This window comes from Mustela nigripes, chromosome 12, assembly GCF_022355385.1.
Source record: "Mustela nigripes isolate SB6536 chromosome 12, MUSNIG.SB6536, whole genome shotgun sequence".
In the NCBI taxonomy this organism is placed as follows: domain Eukaryota; kingdom Metazoa; phylum Chordata; class Mammalia; order Carnivora; family Mustelidae; genus Mustela; species Mustela nigripes.
Genome location: NC_081568.1, coordinates 41,650,434 through 41,669,771, shown reverse-complemented (window position 1 = coordinate 41,669,771; position 19,338 = coordinate 41,650,434). Strand labels below are relative to the sequence as shown.

Below are 19,338 nucleotides of genomic sequence, written 5' to 3'. Positions count from 1 at the left end.
AACGAGCCCAGCCCTCTAGACCATCCATAGCTCTCGGTCTCATCCCCTAATATTCCTGGAACTGACTGTCTGACTCTACACTCCCTCTGTTATTCCTGTCTCAAGCCCCATCAGCTCTTGCCTGATGATGGTGTCTATAGCCCCAACCAGCCATGCCATCCTGCAGAGTGATCTCACCACTCTCCACTGCACACTTTCATGGCCCCCACTGCTCTTGGGGCAAAGACGCAACTTCTCACCACGGACGATGAGGCCTTGCATGGGTCAACTCTGCGAGCCATCCAGCCTCCTCTGCCCTGTGGCTGCAGCCACAGGCCTCAGCCCAGGCAGTTCCTTCTGCCAGTCCCACTCTACCTGCCTCCTTCCCCCACTCCCTGCAGCCCTTACACCAAAGGTCATCACAGGGAAACCTCCCCAAAACCCCTAAATGAGGCCCAGCTAACCTGTTTATGGGGTCTTGGCACCAGGTCCTTTTTCATAATCGTTACTGCCATTTTAATTTTATATTTATTTGTTTCATTCTTGAGGCATGCCTACATGACTCCAGTGTCAGCTCCAGGAAAGAAGGAACCATGTCTGTCTCACTCACAACAGTTATCTCCATACTTAGAATAGGACCTGGCATTTAGCAGGTAGGTACTCCATAAATGTTTGGTGACTGAATGAGTAACAAGCTGCTGAGAAGCTGTGGTCCTTGGAAGCACTGAACACAGCTCTCAATGTCCTCTCTCACTATCAGACACCCATAGCTGTGACCTGGCTTCTCAGGGGCAAAGCCAGTGTCCACAGTGGGCCATGTAGACAGACTGCAGATCAGATTAGAATCCTAGCTTATTTCAAGCTGATGGCTTGGGGTGTCCCTATTCCACTCTTCCACCCCGTCAGACTTACTGTTGCCAGTGAGTATAGATGTCCATAAGGGTTACAGGCTGAGTCAGGAAACTTTTCTGCAGAGAAGTAAAGAGAAAGCAGCAATTAACTCCCAGCACAATATGAATCCTCCTTGGGCCCAACTCTCCATGACCTCATGGGAGACCTTTTGTGCTGGGAAGTATGTCTGCTTGCCCCAGTCAGTACCACTCAAACCTTTCAGAAACAAGGAGGGCAAGTACTTCCAGCTAAAAACTTAAGACAATGTTGTTAGCAAGAGGTACCTCTGAAAGACTGGAGTTAGAATGTTCCAGGCTAGCATCTATCCAGCAGCCCTGAACCTTCCAGGCACTCTCCATGCTTAGAGGTCACAAGACAGAATTTTTTCCACCCCGAGCCTTTCAAGAGTCTCTGAAAGGCCAGGTGGGTCAACCTTCCCAGGGAAGTACAAACCACAGCCCAGACATCCAAGGTGTCCAGTGGCATTTCCATGGTCCACTCCTCTGCTGGGAAGAGACTGATGCCAGTCCTTGGTAGAAGCAGAGGGAACCGGGTGGAATCCAGCCCTCTGGAGCCAAGGCCAGATGGCCCACTCTGTAAATGTCAAGAACCCAGGGTGTCAAGTGCCCCAGAGAGGTCAAGTGAGCAATGTGAGGTGAGGGAAGCATCAGGAATCCGGGCAGAATGGCCAAGAGGCTGCATCTAGAGTCAGGTAGAGCTCCTCCACTAATTGGCTGAGCTAATCGCTTCACCTCATCAGACTCTGGGCTACTTCTTTATAACACAGGGATAAGAGCAGAACCCCCCTAGCAGGATGCTATCAGGCCTGAACAAGATATTCTAGTCAGTGTCCAGCACAGGGGCTGGTAACACACAGACTCCAACTGTCAATTTCACTCTGCTCTGCCCAAGGCACACTTGTTTCCTTACTGGCCCTCAAAAGTGCTGCTATTCTTTCTGCCTGGAATCCTCTTTCCTGATTACTACAAAGCTCAGTCCCTCACTTCCTTAAGGTCTCTGTCCTCTCAGAGGTGAAATGTCACCTTCCCAGTGGGGCTTCCTGATCACCCTATTTATAACTGAGCCCTGATATTCCTTATCCTTCTTGCCTGCCTTACTTTTATAGTTAATACCTATGATCACTGAACACACTGTATCATTAACTTTTTTTTTTCAAATATTTGTCATCTGTCTGCTCCTGCTACATTGAGCTACATTGAGCTACATTGTATGCTCAGGATACTTTGGCCTAGACAAATGCCCCAGTGAAGATGGGTACTATCTCTTACCCCACTTACCTGTTAAGTGATCTACATGGAATAGAAAGGCAATCAAGGTCCAAAGAGGGTTGAGAAAAGCTTGGATAAAGTCTTGGCCCATCACACTTTAGGGAGATCCCAGAAGCAAGCATCAGAACCGGAGCCCACACCACAGCCAAAGGCAAGACTAATCAGGCCAATATCCACTTATCCAGTTTAAAACCCTCCAGTGACTTACCACTGATCTTCAGATGAAGACCAAACCAACTAGAGCAAGGCTCTAGCCAGCTCCCTACCCCCTCTGTCACCTTGTACTTCACAGCCACAATGGACTTTCCAGAGGCCAGTACAAATGCAGAAAGTTCCCTCCCACCACAGGGCATTAGCACCTCTGCCTGGAATATCCACCTCCCTTCTCTCAGGTCTCAAATTAACTTCCACATCCTGGCGAAAGCAGTCCTGAATGTCCCTGACACTGGCAATTTGCCATTCCTGTCTTACCACCCTACACCTCTCATTCTTGGCACCTAACGTGTTACTTTTGTGATTCTTGATTTATGTCCACCTCTCCTACCAGATTTAGATTATAAAACCTAGGAGGGCTGGGGGACCTTGCTCAACATTCTATCAACAGCACCCTGAGTACCAGAGTGAGTTGCTGAAAAAAAATGAATGAAGTAAGCAATGACTCCGTCACAAGCTCGCATTCCAAAGCTGTCTGACTCCGTACCGGTGGGACGAGGGCCAGAGTTTCACCTCAAGTAAGGGGCCACAAGCCTCTTTCCTCGGCGCTCTGTGTCCTCCTCACCCTTCCTGGGGTCTGCTCGCAATTCACCCCTCAGACTCTGAGCAACCCTCTAGCCCTCCAGGGCCGCGCTGAGCCACGTGGCCCGAGACTTCGGAAACTTTAAACCGCCACTACCGGGAAGGCGGTGGAGGTAAGGGGCGCGGGAATTACAAAGCCCTGAGCGTCGGATCTCACATCGGGGCCCGCCCACTGCACAGCTGGAGAAACTGAGGCCCAGAAGGACAGGGAGCCGTAGCGAGGGCAGAGGCTGTGGCTCCTTCACTAGCCCCGGCCGCCTCCTAGAGCACCGCACGGTCCGGCTCTAGGCGCCCGCCAGGCCGCTAGGGGAGGGGGCACAGGCAGTCGCTCTCCAAATGTTGCACGCGGCCCAAGCACACGGCCCAAGCACGCTTACCTGGCCACTCTGCTCCTTCACTTCCCGCGCCGCGCGCACATAGCCCGCCTGTAACAGATGCTGGTAGATCAGGGGAAGCAACTCCCGACGTTTCCTGGCCTCGGCCATGCCGACGAAACCGGGCCGTCCGCTCACCTGCACGCCCCCCTCAGTCCCCGCCCGCCACTTCCCTCGTGCCCTTAGACCTCGCGCGCTCCACTTCCGGCTCCTCTTTCGCCCGCGTCGCGCGGCGAGCCGGGAAATGTAGTCTTATTTCCTGGAGTGGCCGGCTCCGCCCCGGTGGGTGAAAGGGGCGGAGGCTTGGAGGATAATGAGGCCTCCCATTGGCAGGGAGGGCGTGGTCAAACCTAGTCCCGCCTCCTGGCCTTGATCTGAATGACTCCTTAAGCCCTCCAGACTTGCTCACCGCCGGTGTTTGTCTTCCCTGTTCGCTGTGACGTCTGCGATAGCGTTTTGCTCATCTCTGTACATCTTAATCTGCATGTCTCTAGTCCCGAACTTCCAGTTACCCACTCATTTATTCACTTCACAGAGTTTTTAGGACCCATGACTATTTGTCATTATTCATTCATTGCCTAAATAGTTTTTTGAGCACTATACTTCAGGGTAGTGCTCACCTGGAATGGAGGGATGAAAAGATGGATAAGAAACGGTGGCTACCCTCAAAGCTCACAAGGAGATTTGGTAACCAACAACGATGGTTCAAGGTCTTGAGTGCACTGTCGGGGACAGACACAGCCTATGGGAGCCGGGAGGAGGGGCGCCTAACCCCAAAGAGACGTCTAATTTCAGGCTTAAAGACGGAACAGGAATTTCTAGGTGCAGAAGAGAGGACTGGCATTCCAGGCAGAGGACACTGCCTGTACACAGAGAGGAGAAACCACCGCTATAAGCTGGGAAGCCCAAACATAGAACCCAGTCTGTGCTGGTGGGCTGTGGTTGTGGGAAGCAGGGGATGAGTAAGGCCACGGGAGGATGGAGAAATAAACAGGCCCCGCAGCACCCTCTCCTGCCGAGCAGAGCTGGCACTTTGTTGCAAGGGTGATAGATAATCTCTGACTTGTTTTATGTAGGAGGGTGACCTGGGTTTGTGTTTTTAAGAGATTGCTATCACCGGAATGTGGAGGACGGATTTGTGGAGAGCAAACTAGATGTGAGGCTGTTGTACTTGTTGAAGGGAGGCTGGCAGGGAGAGGATGAGGTAGGCTGGGGAATATTTGAATCAGCTCTTTTTAACTTCACGGACCCATTGAGAAACTGAAGATAGCATGAACCACCTAGACTTTGTTGCCGAAAATTTTGAATGTGCACAGACGCGTAACGTGTCACACTGATTTTAGGACGTGGATAAGCACATAACTGAACCTCCTAGAGTTAGGAACTACTGCTCCAGAAGAAACAGGGATAGGACCTGGTGACTGAAAGCAGCGAGTGAGGAAGAGGGAGGAGAGTAATCTGCATTCCGCTATTTAGTGAAACATTTATTGAGTACCTACTATTGGGATAAAGTAGTGTTCACCCCAGTAGAGTTTGAAGTCTAAAGGGGGAGACACATGCTAAAAGTTATACGAACACTTTGTTACAAACAGTGAGGTCATGCAGAAAGGAAAAGAATAGAGTTTTCTTATGGAACAGTAAATACCGTGTGGGAGTCACACAGCTAGGGTTCAAATTCTGCCTTTGCTTCTTGTTAACTAAGGAAACTTGGATAAGTTACATACATAACTTCTCTGTGCCTTGGCTTCTTCATCTGTAAAATAGAAATAATTGTAATATCTACTTCACAGGCTTGGGGAATAACTGAGGTCTAAGCAGAAATGCTCAGAAGCTTCTAGCAATAGTGCTGTGCCTAGATGTATGTTGGCCATTATTGTGAAAGCATTTAACAGGAAGGAGGGATCTATGCTTTCCTGGGGGTTAGGGAAGGAGCCCCTGAGAAAGTGACGTTTGTGAGGAAATCTGAACTGTGTGTAGGTGAGGATAGGGTGGGGGGGTATTCCTGGGAAGAGGGAAGAACCTGTGCAAAGGGCCTGAGGCAGAAGGTGCAGCTGAGAGGAGAGATGAGAAAAGGCCTTGGGAGCAGGCCATAGGGGGAAAGCAAGGGGATTGGGGAATGTGGAAGGTGGGCACAGACAGATTCCACATTAAGGAATCTTTGTTTTCATCTTAAGCATGATAGGAAGCCACTGACAGTGTAGGCCCAAGAAGGACAGGATGGTTTTTTCATTTTAATGTGGTCTGTGTGAATGCCCAGTGGAGAGTGGAGTAGGGTGTGTATGTGTCCATGCCAGATGACAAGTTAAGCTTAGGAGTGCAGGCAGGCGTTTAGGGAGAATATAATGGGACAATGCTGGTTGCAGCAGAGGTGGAGAGTGCTGGAAGATTCCAGGGTTGTCGAGAAGTAAAATCATCATAGGGATGTGTTGGAATGGAGGGCAAGGCAAAGGGAGCGTCAGGATGAACTGTGAAGTTTCTGGGCAGCCCAGCAGGCAGCCACTTTCCCCGAGAAAGGGAAGCCTGGAGACGACAGGGATGGGGGCAGAGTGGGAAAGGAAGGATGACAAGGTGGGCCATGAAAAGTGCAAGTTCTGCTTTAGGCGGTTGGAGCTTGAAATGCCTTTGAGACACGGAGAGCAGGTGTCCGGTAGGCACTTGGGGGCCTAGGTTTGGACCCACATGAAAATGGGAAGCTGTCAGAAGAGCTGATAATTGAGGCTGTGGCTGAGGGCCAGGTTGTCTGGGGAGCAGAACACAGACAGAGGAGAGAAGGTGGCCCAGCAGGGAGACCTAAGGCTTACCCACAGGGTAGAACTGCACAGAGGAGGATGTGCCTGGCAAGGCAGAGAAGGAGGGAAGAGAGAGGCAGGAGAAGACCCAGGAGGGTGGGTGTAGGGAAGGAAAGCAAGGGACGAGCTTTGGGAAAGTGTAGTGAGCCCATGGGGAATGCTCCAAGAAGTCAGATGGGATGAGCATGGGACCGTGAGCTTTGGCTTAATGACAGCTGTGGCGACTGTTGACGGCTTTTGGGAGCGCTACTTCCGTGGAGTGATGGAGAAGGTCAGGTGGCCGTGGTCTGACGATGAAGGAGGGAAGCAGGAGACAGTGTGTCTTTGGAGAAGTTTCTGTGCAAAGGGGAGGAGAGAGACAGTGTGGCAGGGTCGGTGTGTGTGCTGGGGGAGGTGTGTTATAAGGTGCAAGAGAGCTGGGTTTGTTTAAAGGCAGATCAAGGGGAGAGAGCTTAATTAGGGGTGTAGGGAACAGGGGAGATAATCAGCAAGTGACGTTCAGGAGCATATGCAAGAGGGAATGGGTTCAGGCATGTGGGTGGAGGGGTTGGTCTCAGAGAGGAGGAGGGATGACTTCTCTAGAACCAAAAGAAGGAACAAAGAGAGGATGGGTGCAGATGTAGATGTAGGTTTGTAGTGGGATGTTAAGGGAGATTTCATCTTGAGCTTCTATTTTTTCTGCAAAGTGGGAGGCAAGGTCCTCTGCTGAGAGCGAGGAAGAGGTGGTGAGGAGTCTGGAGGGAGGAGAATGAGCATTCCGACTTGGGAAGCAAACTTGCCCACAAAATCCCCAATTGCCTGATAGTGTCGACAACCCAGTTTGAGGCTGGTGATCGTTAATATACGCGTGTCCTTCCCGTCCCACTGAGAGATTTCCCTCTTTGTAGCTCACCTACCCAGGAGCAGGCCAGGGGAAAGTACTTAGTGGGGTTTATCTAGAGGCCTCCGGTTTTGCCAGATGCGTGAGGGAAAGAGGCACAGGGATTTAAAGTGTTGGCAAGAGAGGTGCTCAGTCTCTGAGCTCTGGGATCTACACTGGGCAGGGAGGGAAGTGGAGACAGAGGGAGCCAATGTTCAGGAAAAGAGTGGAAGCCTCCAGGGACTGGGCCACCTTGAGGATGATTAACCAGCAGCCTGTGCTGTAAGACAGTTGGCAACTCCACCTGACGGCAATGCCCGGGTTCCTGACTGGGGGCAAGGTGGGGGCCTGGATGGGCCACTGACTGAGTTAAGTCAATAGGCCGATGAGCATAAAATCTCTGGGCAAATCAAAGCTCTTTTTCACTACTCCAAGCTCTTATTTTCACCCCCATGGGGTATCATCATCCTCGTTGAGTGAACACTTTTGTAGATATAAATTTCCTGAGGGCTGATCTGGGGTTGTTTTGTTGGCTATGATCTCCCCAACCCCAGTCAACAAATATTGGTAAGTGAAGGGGTGGTTATAGCCTGACTCCTGAGAAAGAAAGGAGGGCAGAGCAGGCAGGGCAAACGTTGTGAGTACAAGCCTAGAAGCAGAAATGTGGAAGCTTCTAGAAGTCAGTGGAGAGGATACTAGGGCGTGAGTCTTTGGCTGACCCTGGGAAAAAGGAAGAACTGATAAAAACAAAACAAAACAAAACAAAAACAAAATAAAACCAGGATGGTCTAATACCTTCTGTCTGGCAACAGGTTGTTTTTGTTTTGTTCCTAATAAAATTCATTTTAAGCACTTAAGCACTTATGCTTTGTCCTTGGCTCCTGGGAGGCTGCCTCTTATGTGGACATTTTTTTTTTTAATTTCCTTGATTTTCTAAATCATACCCTTCACTGAATTGCCTCAGGGCCCAAGCACAAAATTAAAACATTAAACTGATAAAATACAACATGGCAACAATTAAGACAGCAGCAAACAAAACAGTGCATTAAAAAAAATTAGCCTCAGAGCAATTTTTTTTTTAACAGTTAGAAAAAGATGTCTTTGTTAGCGGTAGAAGCCAGAAGCTTCCAGACCACTCGACTGTGAGTGCCTCTCGGGTAAGCAGCAGGCCTTAGTCATCTTGAATTCTCAAGCAGGGCACAGTGAGGGCACTCAGGAAATGAGAGAAGGAGGGACTGTCAGCAGAGGGGAACGAAGTTAAGCAAGTGGGACACTATACCCTTCTTTTCCCAGCAGGAGGACTCCTGCACACAGTTGGAAGGTAGCACAATATAGGGGAGAGGTTACTGAGCCAGGAGTCAGGAAACTGCTTTTTGGCCAGGCTTTGCTATGTGACCTTGGGCCAGTCTCTTGACCTCTCTGATCCTCAACACCTCTACTGGTTGGACAAAAGCCCCTCTGGCCTTGGAACTCTACAGAGGGCCCCATCTGGAAAGGCTGCCTTTGCCCCTGGAACCCGAAGATGGCCTCATCATCTATGGTAACAATGGGTTCTCCCTGGGCCAAGTCACTTGGGCCTGTAGGTTTCCCACAGTCTCCTTCCCTCTCCCAGGATAATAATTTCTCGCTTTCTTTTCTCTTCAGTCTTGGAGATTTTAAAGATTTACAAAAGGTTTAAAAGTGATTACGGCAGGGGCACCTGGGTGGCTCAGTGGGTTAAGCTGCTGCCCTCGGCTCAGGTCATGATCTCAGGGTCCTGGGATCGAGTCCCGCATCGGGCTCTCTGCTCAGCAGGGAGCCTGCTTCCCTCTCTCTCTCTGCCTGCCTCTCTGTCTCCTGGGATCTCTCTCTGTCAAATAAATAAATAAAATCTTAAAAAAAAAAGTGATTACGGCAGTCAGCAGTCAAACAATTCAGGGATGTACAAAGATAAAGTTAGACCTTCCCTCCAGGTCATCCACTCCCAGCTCCCTTCCCCACCCTCCAGCACCACCAGTCCCCCACCTCCACACCCAGCAACCCCTAGGGGGCTTGGTGTCAGGTCCCTTCATGTCATCCCTCTGGACTCAGATAGACACAGATGACCTGCACCAGGTTTTATAAGGTTTTAATCCTCCCTTCCCAGTTCCCTATTTTCATCTCTCTTTTCTTTCTTTTTTGCAAAAGGAGATCATCCTAAACACATACTCAGCAACTGGCTTTTTTCACCGAGGGTCAGATCAGAGCTTTTTCTCCAGATGTTGGGATCCCGGCAGCCTTCTCGGTAAGCGTGGCAGCTCATCTACCAGGAGCCCCCCACAGTTGTGCTGTGAGGCAAACCAGTGTTTATGGCGTTAGCCCTCAGAGGCCCCTATGGAGCATGTCCCTGGTTCTCTGCCCCTTTCATAGAGGAAGAAGTCGACCTCAGCGAGGTAAGGCCCCAAGCCATGAGCTTTGAGCTAGTGAGGTTGAGGGCCAGCTGCAGGGGTAGTGTGAGGAGGGGGGACTTCTGCTGACAGAGGTGGAAGATAGCTTGGGACAGCTTATTTACTTCTTTTTTTCTGGCTAATAGGACAGCGCTGCTCTCAACGCCCTGGCAAGTACATCCTTGCGGACTGGAGCTTTAATTTTTGTAGAATGGAATGAAAGTGGGCCAGAGGGGATGCTCTGGTTTATGTTAATAGCTAAAGCCGGATTAACTGCCAAAAAGGGTGTAGCAATTCACAACTTCATCAGCATAATTTCCTATTTATGTGGTTTTATTTCTCAGAGCTGGAAGTGTCCTTGGAGAGCATGAAGCCTGGCTCTCTCTCTTCTCACTGATAAGGAAGCAGGCTCCGATCAGAGGCAGGAATCAGCTTGGTGAGGTCCCAGCCAGTTCAAGGCTGAGGTAGGTGCCCTCCGGCCTCACACCTGCCTTCCTTCCAGCTGTGTCTGCCCCATTCTCTCCTCCCCTGTACACCGCATTCCGCATAACTTCTCTCCCCAGCTTATCAAACCTCCCCCGGAAGTCAACCACTAACCAGGAGAACGAATCACAGCTTCCTTACAGGCATTCAAGCTCAGCCCTGTCCAGTCACACTTCAGACCCAAATGCAAATACCACCTCTTCCGTGGTGTCTTCCCGGACTGCCTCAGCTTCTCAACAGAGCACAGTAGTCTCTGCTCTGCAAGGAGCCCCTCTCTTCTGGCCACTCCTGCTGGAAGGAGCCACATCACAGAAGGGCTTACCAGAAGGGGGCAGTGCACCATCAAAGAAAGGTCTCCCTAAAGGTCAAGGTCACCAGGGGACCAGAGGCCGGGCACAAGCCCTTTGGTGTGCTCTCCCTCATCTCCAGTGTGCATGCCTGTAGGAATACGGGGTTCCACCCCAATGGTGTGGTCTTTGGCAGCGCCCCCATCCCGCCTCAGTTTGCATTTCTCAATGGAGAGGGTTGGACCAGCTCCGCGTTTCTGAAAGCGCCGTTAAGCACAAAGTGACTTCAGGAGATAAATAGAGGGACATTTTAAAATGGAAATCATTATGTATTTATTTTAATGTGTATTAGACAAAAAATAATTAGCACATCAAACCTGTTATTTCACAGATATTATTGCTTAGGATGGGGCTAAAGTAGGCATTCAAGTAAAAAAAAAACAGTGAGTCAATGTAAAAGAAAGTAGCAATTAAATAATAGTACAGGTGGTAAGACGGCGGTGAATGGCTTCCGTCGAGAAAACATTGGTCTGCTTTTGATGTTCTAGAATTCTGTGATTTGTGGTGATCCATGCCAAGGATGGGGGCCGGAAGGAAGGCGCTGCCTCCAGGAGCTGGGGCACTGGGCCTTAGAGCCGAGGGGTAGGAATCCAGCAGATGGGCCATGTCCCCACCACCAGACCCTCCTCCACCTGTGGAGGGGTGCACGGGCCCGCTCCTCCTCCCCGCCTTCTTTCTCAGCTTCCCTGCGGTTACTAAGGAGTGGGAGGCTGAGAGGGGCCGCATTCTGGAAGCTCATCTGCTCCCTCATTCTCACCCAGCACCCTGCTTGGCATCAGCTCTTCAGGGTGATGATTAACAAAGATTCAGGAAGGCACTGGGGGTGGGGAGAGAAAAGAAGGTGACGTGGACCGAGTTCTCGGACATATGTGAATGTCCGACCTGGAATGACCGTCTGATCCCCAAATGTGCCGTGCAGTGTGATCACCTGGCAATTCAATAGAAATGTGATTCTCGGGTCCCACCTCAGGCAATTCTGGTTATGGAGCCCCAGCATCAACCATTTAAAAACCTTGCCGCTTGATTCTGATGCTTCTAGGTCCGGAACGGCCACGGTGGACCACACATTTTAATCGGTGCACCTGGGGAGAGACCGGGGCTCAGAGAGGTTTGTCGCTTACCCAGAGTCACCCAGCATATCAACAGCAGATGTCCTGACACCCTGCTCCGTGCTTCTCACTGAGCATCCCTTGTTGAGCCTAGTCCCTGGTTAGCAGAGAGAGCTCCACTGACAAATGTGGTGGGATTTCTTTGAGCCTCCTTTGCGTCTGGGCTTCTCAAGGACTTTCCACAGAAAAGAACATGCTGTGTGAAGAGCCATCTGCTTTAAAGACTGGAAGGGGTGGCGAGGGGCGGAGGGGGTGGCGATGGAGGGGGTGGCTGGGCGATGCAGCCTCCTCTCTGCTTTTGCCAGCCTGCACAGTCACACAGGATCCTCAAGGAACAGAATTAGGAGCCCTGACTAGGGGGTAAATTCCAGATAGAATTTTCCAATAGTGATCAGTGACCTGGGAGACAATTGACCTTGGAGCCGTTGTCTGGTTCCCTGCTTTTTTTCTTTTTTTAAAGAAATTAAACATTCAATGTATGAAAAACATAGGAACACGTGCATATAGCTTCCATGTTCCCGGGCCAAGGTTGTGAAATAAGACATCACAAATAAGTAGCAGCCTCTCAGCCTATTTCCCTCCGTCCTGCCCGGAGACAGTCACCACCGTGTTCCTTGACGTTGGCGTGAATCTTTCTTGTACATATTTTTATGTTTATGCTATATATGTATACATCCATAAAACATGTAAAGTATTGCGCTGCAGATTTTTAAAGTTTTTGTCGGCACTATAACATTGCACATAGCCTTCTGCAACTTGCTCGTTTCCTTTCAACATTTTGTTTGGAATTTATCTGCCTTGTATACGGAACTCAGGACAGGCGTTGCCACTGTTCTAATACGTTTCATCGTAACTGTGTGCTGCAACTTACTAATCTATTCTCACATCCGTGAGCATCAGAGCTAGTTGCCGTTTTTCACAACCCAAGCCTCACAGCCAGGAAGGTCCTTGCACAAGTTTCCCATGTGTGCCTGGGAAGGGGTCGCCGGGCACACGAGCGTCTCCCAGCCCGCCATCGCCTGGCTGCATCTGAAGGGCTGGCTGGTTTCTGTCGCTCCCCATCCAAACTCACACTGGCAGTTGTCAGACTGGAATTTATGCCGCTCTGATGGGGGCCAAATGCCTCTCATTGGTGTTTTTAATTTGTATGTCTCTGATCAGTGGGGCTGAAATGTTTTCATCATTTGTCTGGTCGCTTGCATTTCCTCTCCTGCGAATTGCCTTTGTATCCCTGGCCCATGTTTCCAGTGCACTGTCTGGTCATTTTTCCTGATTTGTGGGAGCTCAAAACCTGGGCCTGTTCCTACTACCTCCTGCCAGTCGGTGGCCTGTCTTCGTACTTTATTTATGGCGTCTTTTGATGCACAAAGATTTTATATTTTAGTATAATTACAGCGTCAATCTCCCTCTGTGGCCTGGGTGGCTGCGGTCTGCAGAAAGCAGAGGCCGTTTCGGCCGCATAGCGCCCTCCGTAGGAGGCCTGGTGCTGCAGTGGAAAGAGCATGGGCTCCCGGGCTGGGCTAGCTTGGACTGAGTCCTTCCTGAGAGATGGACAAGTGAGGTGAACTTGGGAGTAATTTGTTTTACCTCTGGTTCCAGCTTCCTCTCTTGTAAAACGGGGATCAGGACAGTCTGGAGCTCCAGGGATGCTGTGAGGCTGGAAGGAGGAGGGCAGGGCAGAAGGTGGGGGAGGACTCACTGACCAGTCTCCAGAGAGGCTGTCATCTGAGGCCCATCTAGCATGGATGGCCCAGTGGTGTTTGGTCCAAAGGGATGGATATATTCTCTTTGAATCTAACCACATCTCAGAACACGGCTAGGTCTCTGGAGGAACCGGATGTGTGGAACCCAGCCTTACCATCCCTCCTCTCCCACTCAGGACCTGGGTCCTGAGCCCTCAATTTAGGTGACTCCGGAGGCAGGGAAGGGTAGGGAGTCACATTCCTGATCTTGCAGGAGAGCTAGGAGGGTGCATGCCATGGCAGCTGTAAGTCAGTCATCCATGGGGGCATCTGATGGCTCCAAGGAGAGTATTTGGGGAAAGAAAAGTGAAGGTCAGTGAAAGAAAGAAAAGTGAAAAGTGACGTGCCCGGTCACCTTCACTCACATGTGACCCCATGCCCGCCCACACAAACAGGTCTCTTGAGGCTACAGCAGGGGGCTACCCCCATTGCCTCCCAGCAATTCATCCCAGCATCCTGGGCACAGCATCCTGTTGGAGCAGGATCAAGCCTGGGGGGAGGTGGGCAGAGGCCTCTGGGGTGAGCAGCCATTTGGACCAGACCATGGAGCCCAGGGACAGGAGGACCAAAAGATGCTTACTGTCCTCTCTGCTGACCCTAGATCACTCCTCCACCCCTCCCACCATCACAGAGGGGTCACCTGCTCAAGTGACCGGAGCACCGGGACCGCGGTCAGGAGCGTTATTTACAACTGAAACTTATTTCTGGAGTAGGCAATACACACACGTGATGTGAAAACCAGAGAGGTGTAAAAAGGGTGTGGAGAAAAGTCTCCTCGCTTCCCACCCTTCTCCCCAGCTTCCCAGGAGGAAGCGCTGTTACTGGAGGGTACATACATACACGCATTTATATAACATTGAGAGTAGCACATTATACACATTTGGGTAAACTTTGCTTATTTTTTTCCACCCCATCTTCTCTGTCCCAAATTTAGGACCTAGAATATAACGGGCAGGAGTGAATATTTGAAGAACAGGATGGGTTCGTGGATGGGGTGGTGGATAAATGAATGAGGTTCATCCCGGTTTAGGCTTTCTGGACTTGGTATTTAGAGACTCGCCCCTGACCTTGGGAGGTTCCCTCTTCTTTTCGCCTGTCACTGCAGGTGGGTACATTCAGGCCTTCTTGACCCTGGCACAGAGCCATAATGGGGGAACTAAGTGAACCAGGCAGCTGAACAGCTTAATTGTCATTTCCACCAGCAGATGGTTACCAGGGAAACTCAAAGAATGTTCGAACTGGGAGGGGTTTTCAGGCAATGTGGAGGCAGCCTGACAGAATCTCAGATTGGGGGGTGGGGTTCCCCACAAGTTCTTTTAGACTTTAGTTTTTTGGTGTTCATTCCAGTGATAATCTAAAACAATTAAAGATAATATTTTTGGATTGTCGGGATGTCTGCCTGATAATGTTGCACGGCCGCGTGACTGCACCCGTGTTGGTCTGTTTGTAATTACGGTCGCATCGGCGCTGGGATGATCAAGGACTCCACGGCCTCCTAAACAAACCAAGATGTTCAAAAAGATCAAACTGAGCAGGTTCTTATATTTTGTGTTTGCAGACCACAAAGATCCCAGGTCAGTGAGAATTTTTTAAGGCATGTGTCTGTCTCCCAAATTTGAGAAACCTTGGGAAAGACCAAAGCATTCCAGACAGGGGCTGGGAGCCTGAACTGAGGTCCCATCTCCAGTGCTGAGTGGCTGAGTCCCCTGGATTCTTCTGACTCTTCTGCTTTCATTTCTCTGCCAATCAAATAGGGATCAAAAAGGCTTCCTCCCAGGGTATCACGATGGCAAAATGAGGTAGCGAATGTGAAAGTTCTACCTTTACAAACATGTTTGACTCTCTCATTTCCTAAAAAAGGGAAACAGGACTGAAGAGGCCAAATGACTTTTCTAACATCAGTTCCTGGCAGAGCTGTGCTGGGGTGCTTGGGATCCTAACCCACCTGGCACTTTCCCCCACTGTCCAGGGCACCGAGGCCATTAGCTGCACTGGTGGGATTTTCATTCCCCGAGTGTCCTCATGACATCTCAGGTGGAGCCTGTCACTATTTGGGCAAACACACTATCTTTATTTTTATTTGCAAAAGAGATTAAATTAAGAAACCAAACAAATAAACGAGCACGTTGAACTTTCCACAGAAAAAACAAATTCTTGCTCAGGCAGAAGGTCAGACAGGAGGCACACGAGGACAGAACATTCAATGTCACTGCAATGTCCGGCCATTTTTACCACTTTGACCAGTTGAAGGGCCCCTGAGCCAAGCACGTGGGCTTTATTTCGGCACCCACTCTTCTGGAGGATGTGGTTTTCAGGGTTGGGGTCACCTGAGGCCAGCAGAGGGCTTCTGAAAGCAAGGACGATTTCTGGTCCGTGCTGTTTCTCCCCCTCAGAGCTCTGCACCTGATGTGATAGGTGCTCAATCAATGTTTAGAGAATAAAGGAATTTGTGAGTAGAGTCACGTTCTTTGTGTTTAAAGATTTGGAGGGGCCTCTCAGAGACATGTCTGACAAGCCCAGGTTCAAAATCAGGCCATCAGGAAGCAAAGGAATTGGGGGGAGAAACGGCCTTCTGGCCTGGATTTCAGAGACCAGGCAGGAGTAAGGCCGGTCTAGAGGCTGAAGTCAGACCCAACAGGCTGATTGACTACTTTGTGGTATGAAGTCTCCATTTGCTGAGCATCTCTTGTAACCCAGGCTCCAAGCTAGAAGCTGGGGATCCTGAGCAGAGAAGGTCCTGTACCCCAGAAACCTCTACTCTGTGGCAATGAGCCCACAGTGGTGAAGAAGGTCTCCCATACTGGGCTTGGGAATCCCAGATGTGACCTCAAACTGTAGCTCTACAACGTGTGACCTTGGGCAAGCCACTTTACGTCTCTATCTTTCAGCTTCCTTCCCTATGAAATGGGATGAACCACGGTCATTGCCTCCTCTGCTGGGAAATAAGATACTAGCCTAATGAATGTAGCACCTGGCACGGAAATGAGGGCTCAGTACTTGCTATCCAGCATGATATCTGATGGGTCTTGGACTCCGCTGGAAGACTGGCCTTCATCTGCCCAGAGCCCATGAGCAGCTTCTCTGACCCAACAGAAGGAGACGGCTTACACGGGCAACTTCCGTCCGAGCACGCTGAGTTATTTATAGTTGATTTGTTATTGTGGTTGTTGCACACGCTGTTGTGTCTACTAATAACACTGATGCTATGAATAAACTTGTACATTTCTCCTGGTACATGTGAACAAGGGTTTCTCTAGGGTGTACATACTAACAACAACAAACAACCGGAAAGGTAAGGGGCCCTGAGGAATTGGAATGAATGCTATAATGCTGGAACCTGGTCCGGGAGGTCAAGGAGACGCCAGGTGTTAACCTTACAGTTGCTGGATCCTGGGAATGTTGCAAGGGCCCCAAGAAGAGGAGCTGGAGCAGCCAGAGCACAGGGGAGTCACACGGTGAAGGGGCTGGGTGGAGAGAGACATGGACTAGTGGCTATTTACCCACAGGCCTGAAATTAAGTCAAAGTTTTCATAACCAGTGTGGTCCGAATGGTCTGCACTTGTGTATACATACCTGGAAATATACATACCCACCAGTGGAACTGCCATGTTGTAGGGAAAGTGAATGATCAACTTTATAAGATAATAGCAGATGGTTTTCTGAATCACTTATCCCCGCAGACACTCCCGTTAGCAGCACCCATATTCTTGCCAACACTTGGTATTGTCAGGCTCCTTATCTTTTTGCCAATCTCGTGGGCGTAAAATGGTATCTCATAATGGTCTTAATTTGTATCTCTCTGAATTTCCATGAGGTTGAACATCTTTTCATATGTTTTGGGGCCTAGAGCTATTTGCTTAACTTGTCCAGTCCAGGGACGCCTGGGTGGCTCAGTGGGTTCAAGCCTCTGCCTTTGGCTCAGGTCATGATCTCAGGTTCCTGGGATTGAGCCCCGTATCGGGCTCTCTGCTCAGCAGGGGCCTGCTTCCTCTTCTCCCTCTCTGCCTGCCTCTCAACCCACTTGTGATCTCTGTCAAAGAAATAAATAAATTCTTTAAAAAAAATTGTCTAGCCCTCTCAGAGCATGGGGAACATTCTGCTGGCTACTCACCTTGAATGCCAGCCAGGTAAGGGTGCTGGGTGGGAAGCCAGGAGACCCGGGCTCTACCCTCAGCATGGTTACACCCCCACTCTGCAGCCTTGGGCAAGGCATTTGCCTCTACTAAGCCTCAAATTCACCATCAGCCAAGTTGGGAAGAGCCTTACTCTGCCCACAGGGTGGGCAGCTAAGAGACCAAGTGAGCTCATGGAAGTCAATATGCTTCGGGAACTGAAAAGTCCTGTACAGGCAGAGATTAGTACTCACTCTTTGAAGACAATTTAAGAAGGCTTTGAAGCTCAGAGGAGCAGGAATAGCCAGCCACGCTCCTGGAAGCAGAGAACACCAATGAATGTCTCCTTCCTTCTCAACCCTCTCCAGGCCCCTCTATACCTTCATCAGGCAGAGAAGGAACAAAGTCCATTAACTCCTGATAAAATATGCCTTAGGCACCCTGAGGGGTAGTGGAACCCAAAGCAGGTGCCTGGACTGCTCTAATGTGAAGACAGCCAGCCCCTTGGTACTAGTCTTTCCCTGGGAGGCCAGACATGGCAGGCTCTAGGGCCAGCCCGTGCCAATAAGCAGAGAATGACAGTGCCTACCCCTTAGGTTCATGGCTTTTTCCTCTACTCTTCTGACTTCCATGCCTTACCATCCAGTAGCAGGGGCGTTAGCCCAGACAGCTGTTTCTCAAAGCAGGTGCTGTGGAGAGACAGTTATCATGGGTAGTGGTTAATGGGGAGGCAGGGACGGGTGAGAGATTCTCTTTTGAATCACCATGTTGAAAGTTATCTTTGCAGCTCACATTTGCTGAATATGTCAGGCACCGGGCTAGGCATTTTGTAAGCATTATCTCGCTGACTTCTTACGACCATGTTACGAGGTAGGCACTATGGTTGGCTCTGTTTCACAGGTGGGGAAACTGAGGTTTTTCAAGATGAAGTGATTTACCCAAGGTCTTTCTGCTGGTAAGTGGCGGAACCATGATTCAAACCGACATCTCCAGATCTCCTGTTCTGAACCAGCTTGAATTAACAGAACTTGGTGATTGATCAGATCATGGAGGTCTGGGAAAGAGAAAAAAAATTCATATGCCCTTTCTTAGCTTTAGTTCCATGTCATAGAGTGTCCCTGTGGCTGGTGGAGAAACACAATGGGAAAAAAAGTTGTCACTGTACCCTCCTAGAACTTCAGATGAGGGGGTACACTCAGCAGAGTGTGAAAGCACTTTGAGGTGAGTGTGGGGAGCAAGGCTTCCTGACCTCTTGAAGGCTAAGATGTAAGGGACGATTAATGTGGGAAGGCAGGGGTGGAAAGGAGCCCCAGGCAGAGGGAATAGTATAGGTCAAGGCCAGGATCTCAGGGAGGGCATGCTGGCACAGACACAGTGGATAGAAGGACTGGGGGCACAGAAGATGAGGCCTGGATGTCAGCAAGGGGCAGTCACCCAAGGACTTGACCTCGAGGGTTCTAGATTGGGGCTGGGACAAAGGAAGGGGAGACTGTCAAGGAGGCAGTACTCGGGAAGGAATGGAGCCTTTGGCTGGAGCTGGGAACATGGGAGGAGGAGGGAGGGAGGGGGCAGAGAGGATGGTGATAATGAGCTCAGCTTTGTCCTCCCCAGTGTTGAGGGGGGGGGGGTCACCACTAAGATCTCTTCCTGCGCTGACCTTCTCAACTTCCCTGGAAGGAAGGAACATCTCCCTGCGGCCCCTCCAGCCCCAAATATTCCCGGCAGGAAGGAGCGGGATCTGTTTTGTCAACGCAGCTTGCAAATAAAGAGTCTCATTCAGGGAGGCAAACAGCTGCTTGACTATTAATAGGCAGGGGCCTCAGCCGCAGCCTGCTGGGAGGGCCTCAGCATGTAGATCTGGAAAGGTGAATCAGTTCCTTCTGCCTGTCTGGGTTTCTCACCCTGTGGTGGGACGATAGGCCAGGTGCTTATTGCTCAGAAGGTCACTTGCCCTGAGCCTTCCTGGGGCAACCCGGAAGGGGGCATAGCCCTGTCAGGAGGCTGACCCTCCCCCTTCATGCTGGATCCAGAGCTGGCCAGAGAGGTAGATGCCCTCTGGATGGGGGAGTGTCTGGCTGGGGTCACCACAGCCACTCTCATGGAAGATCAGGCACTCGCCCTTAAGGAGGTCATGGAGAGATCAGGTTGGTCAGTCCAGAAATGA

At 50.4% G+C, this 19,338-nt stretch overlaps 1 protein-coding gene and 1 long non-coding RNA gene across 10 annotated transcripts in view; one reads left to right on the top strand and one right to left on the bottom strand.

Annotated features, from left to right (window-relative positions):
* The window catches only part of TCOF1 (treacle ribosome biogenesis factor 1), a 39,051-nt gene extending 35,539 nt beyond the window's left edge, over positions 1–3,512 (bottom strand). For all 8 annotated transcript variants that reach the window (XM_059417159.1, XM_059417160.1, XM_059417163.1 and 5 more), the window contains exons 1-2: positions 3,332–3,512; positions 892–947 (exon numbers count right to left, since the gene is read on the bottom strand). In XM_059417159.1, the coding sequence (XP_059273142.1) occupies positions 892–947; positions 3,332–3,439 (164 nt within the window). In that variant the 5' untranslated portion in view covers positions 3,440–3,512. The remainder of the gene's footprint in view (positions 1–891; positions 948–3,331) is intronic.
* Positions 2,963–16,217, top strand: LOC132028327 (uncharacterized). Of its 2 annotated transcripts, none has more exons than XR_009407402.1 (4): positions 2,963–3,067; positions 9,143–9,239; positions 9,726–9,845; positions 15,951–16,217. It is a non-coding gene; the product is annotated as an uncharacterized LOC132028327 (long non-coding RNA). The 2 variants fall into 2 exon arrangements; XR_009407401.1 differs by lacking the exon at positions 2,963–3,067 and adding an exon at positions 8,279–8,516.
* The last annotated feature ends 3,121 nt before the right edge of the window (positions 16,218–19,338 follow it).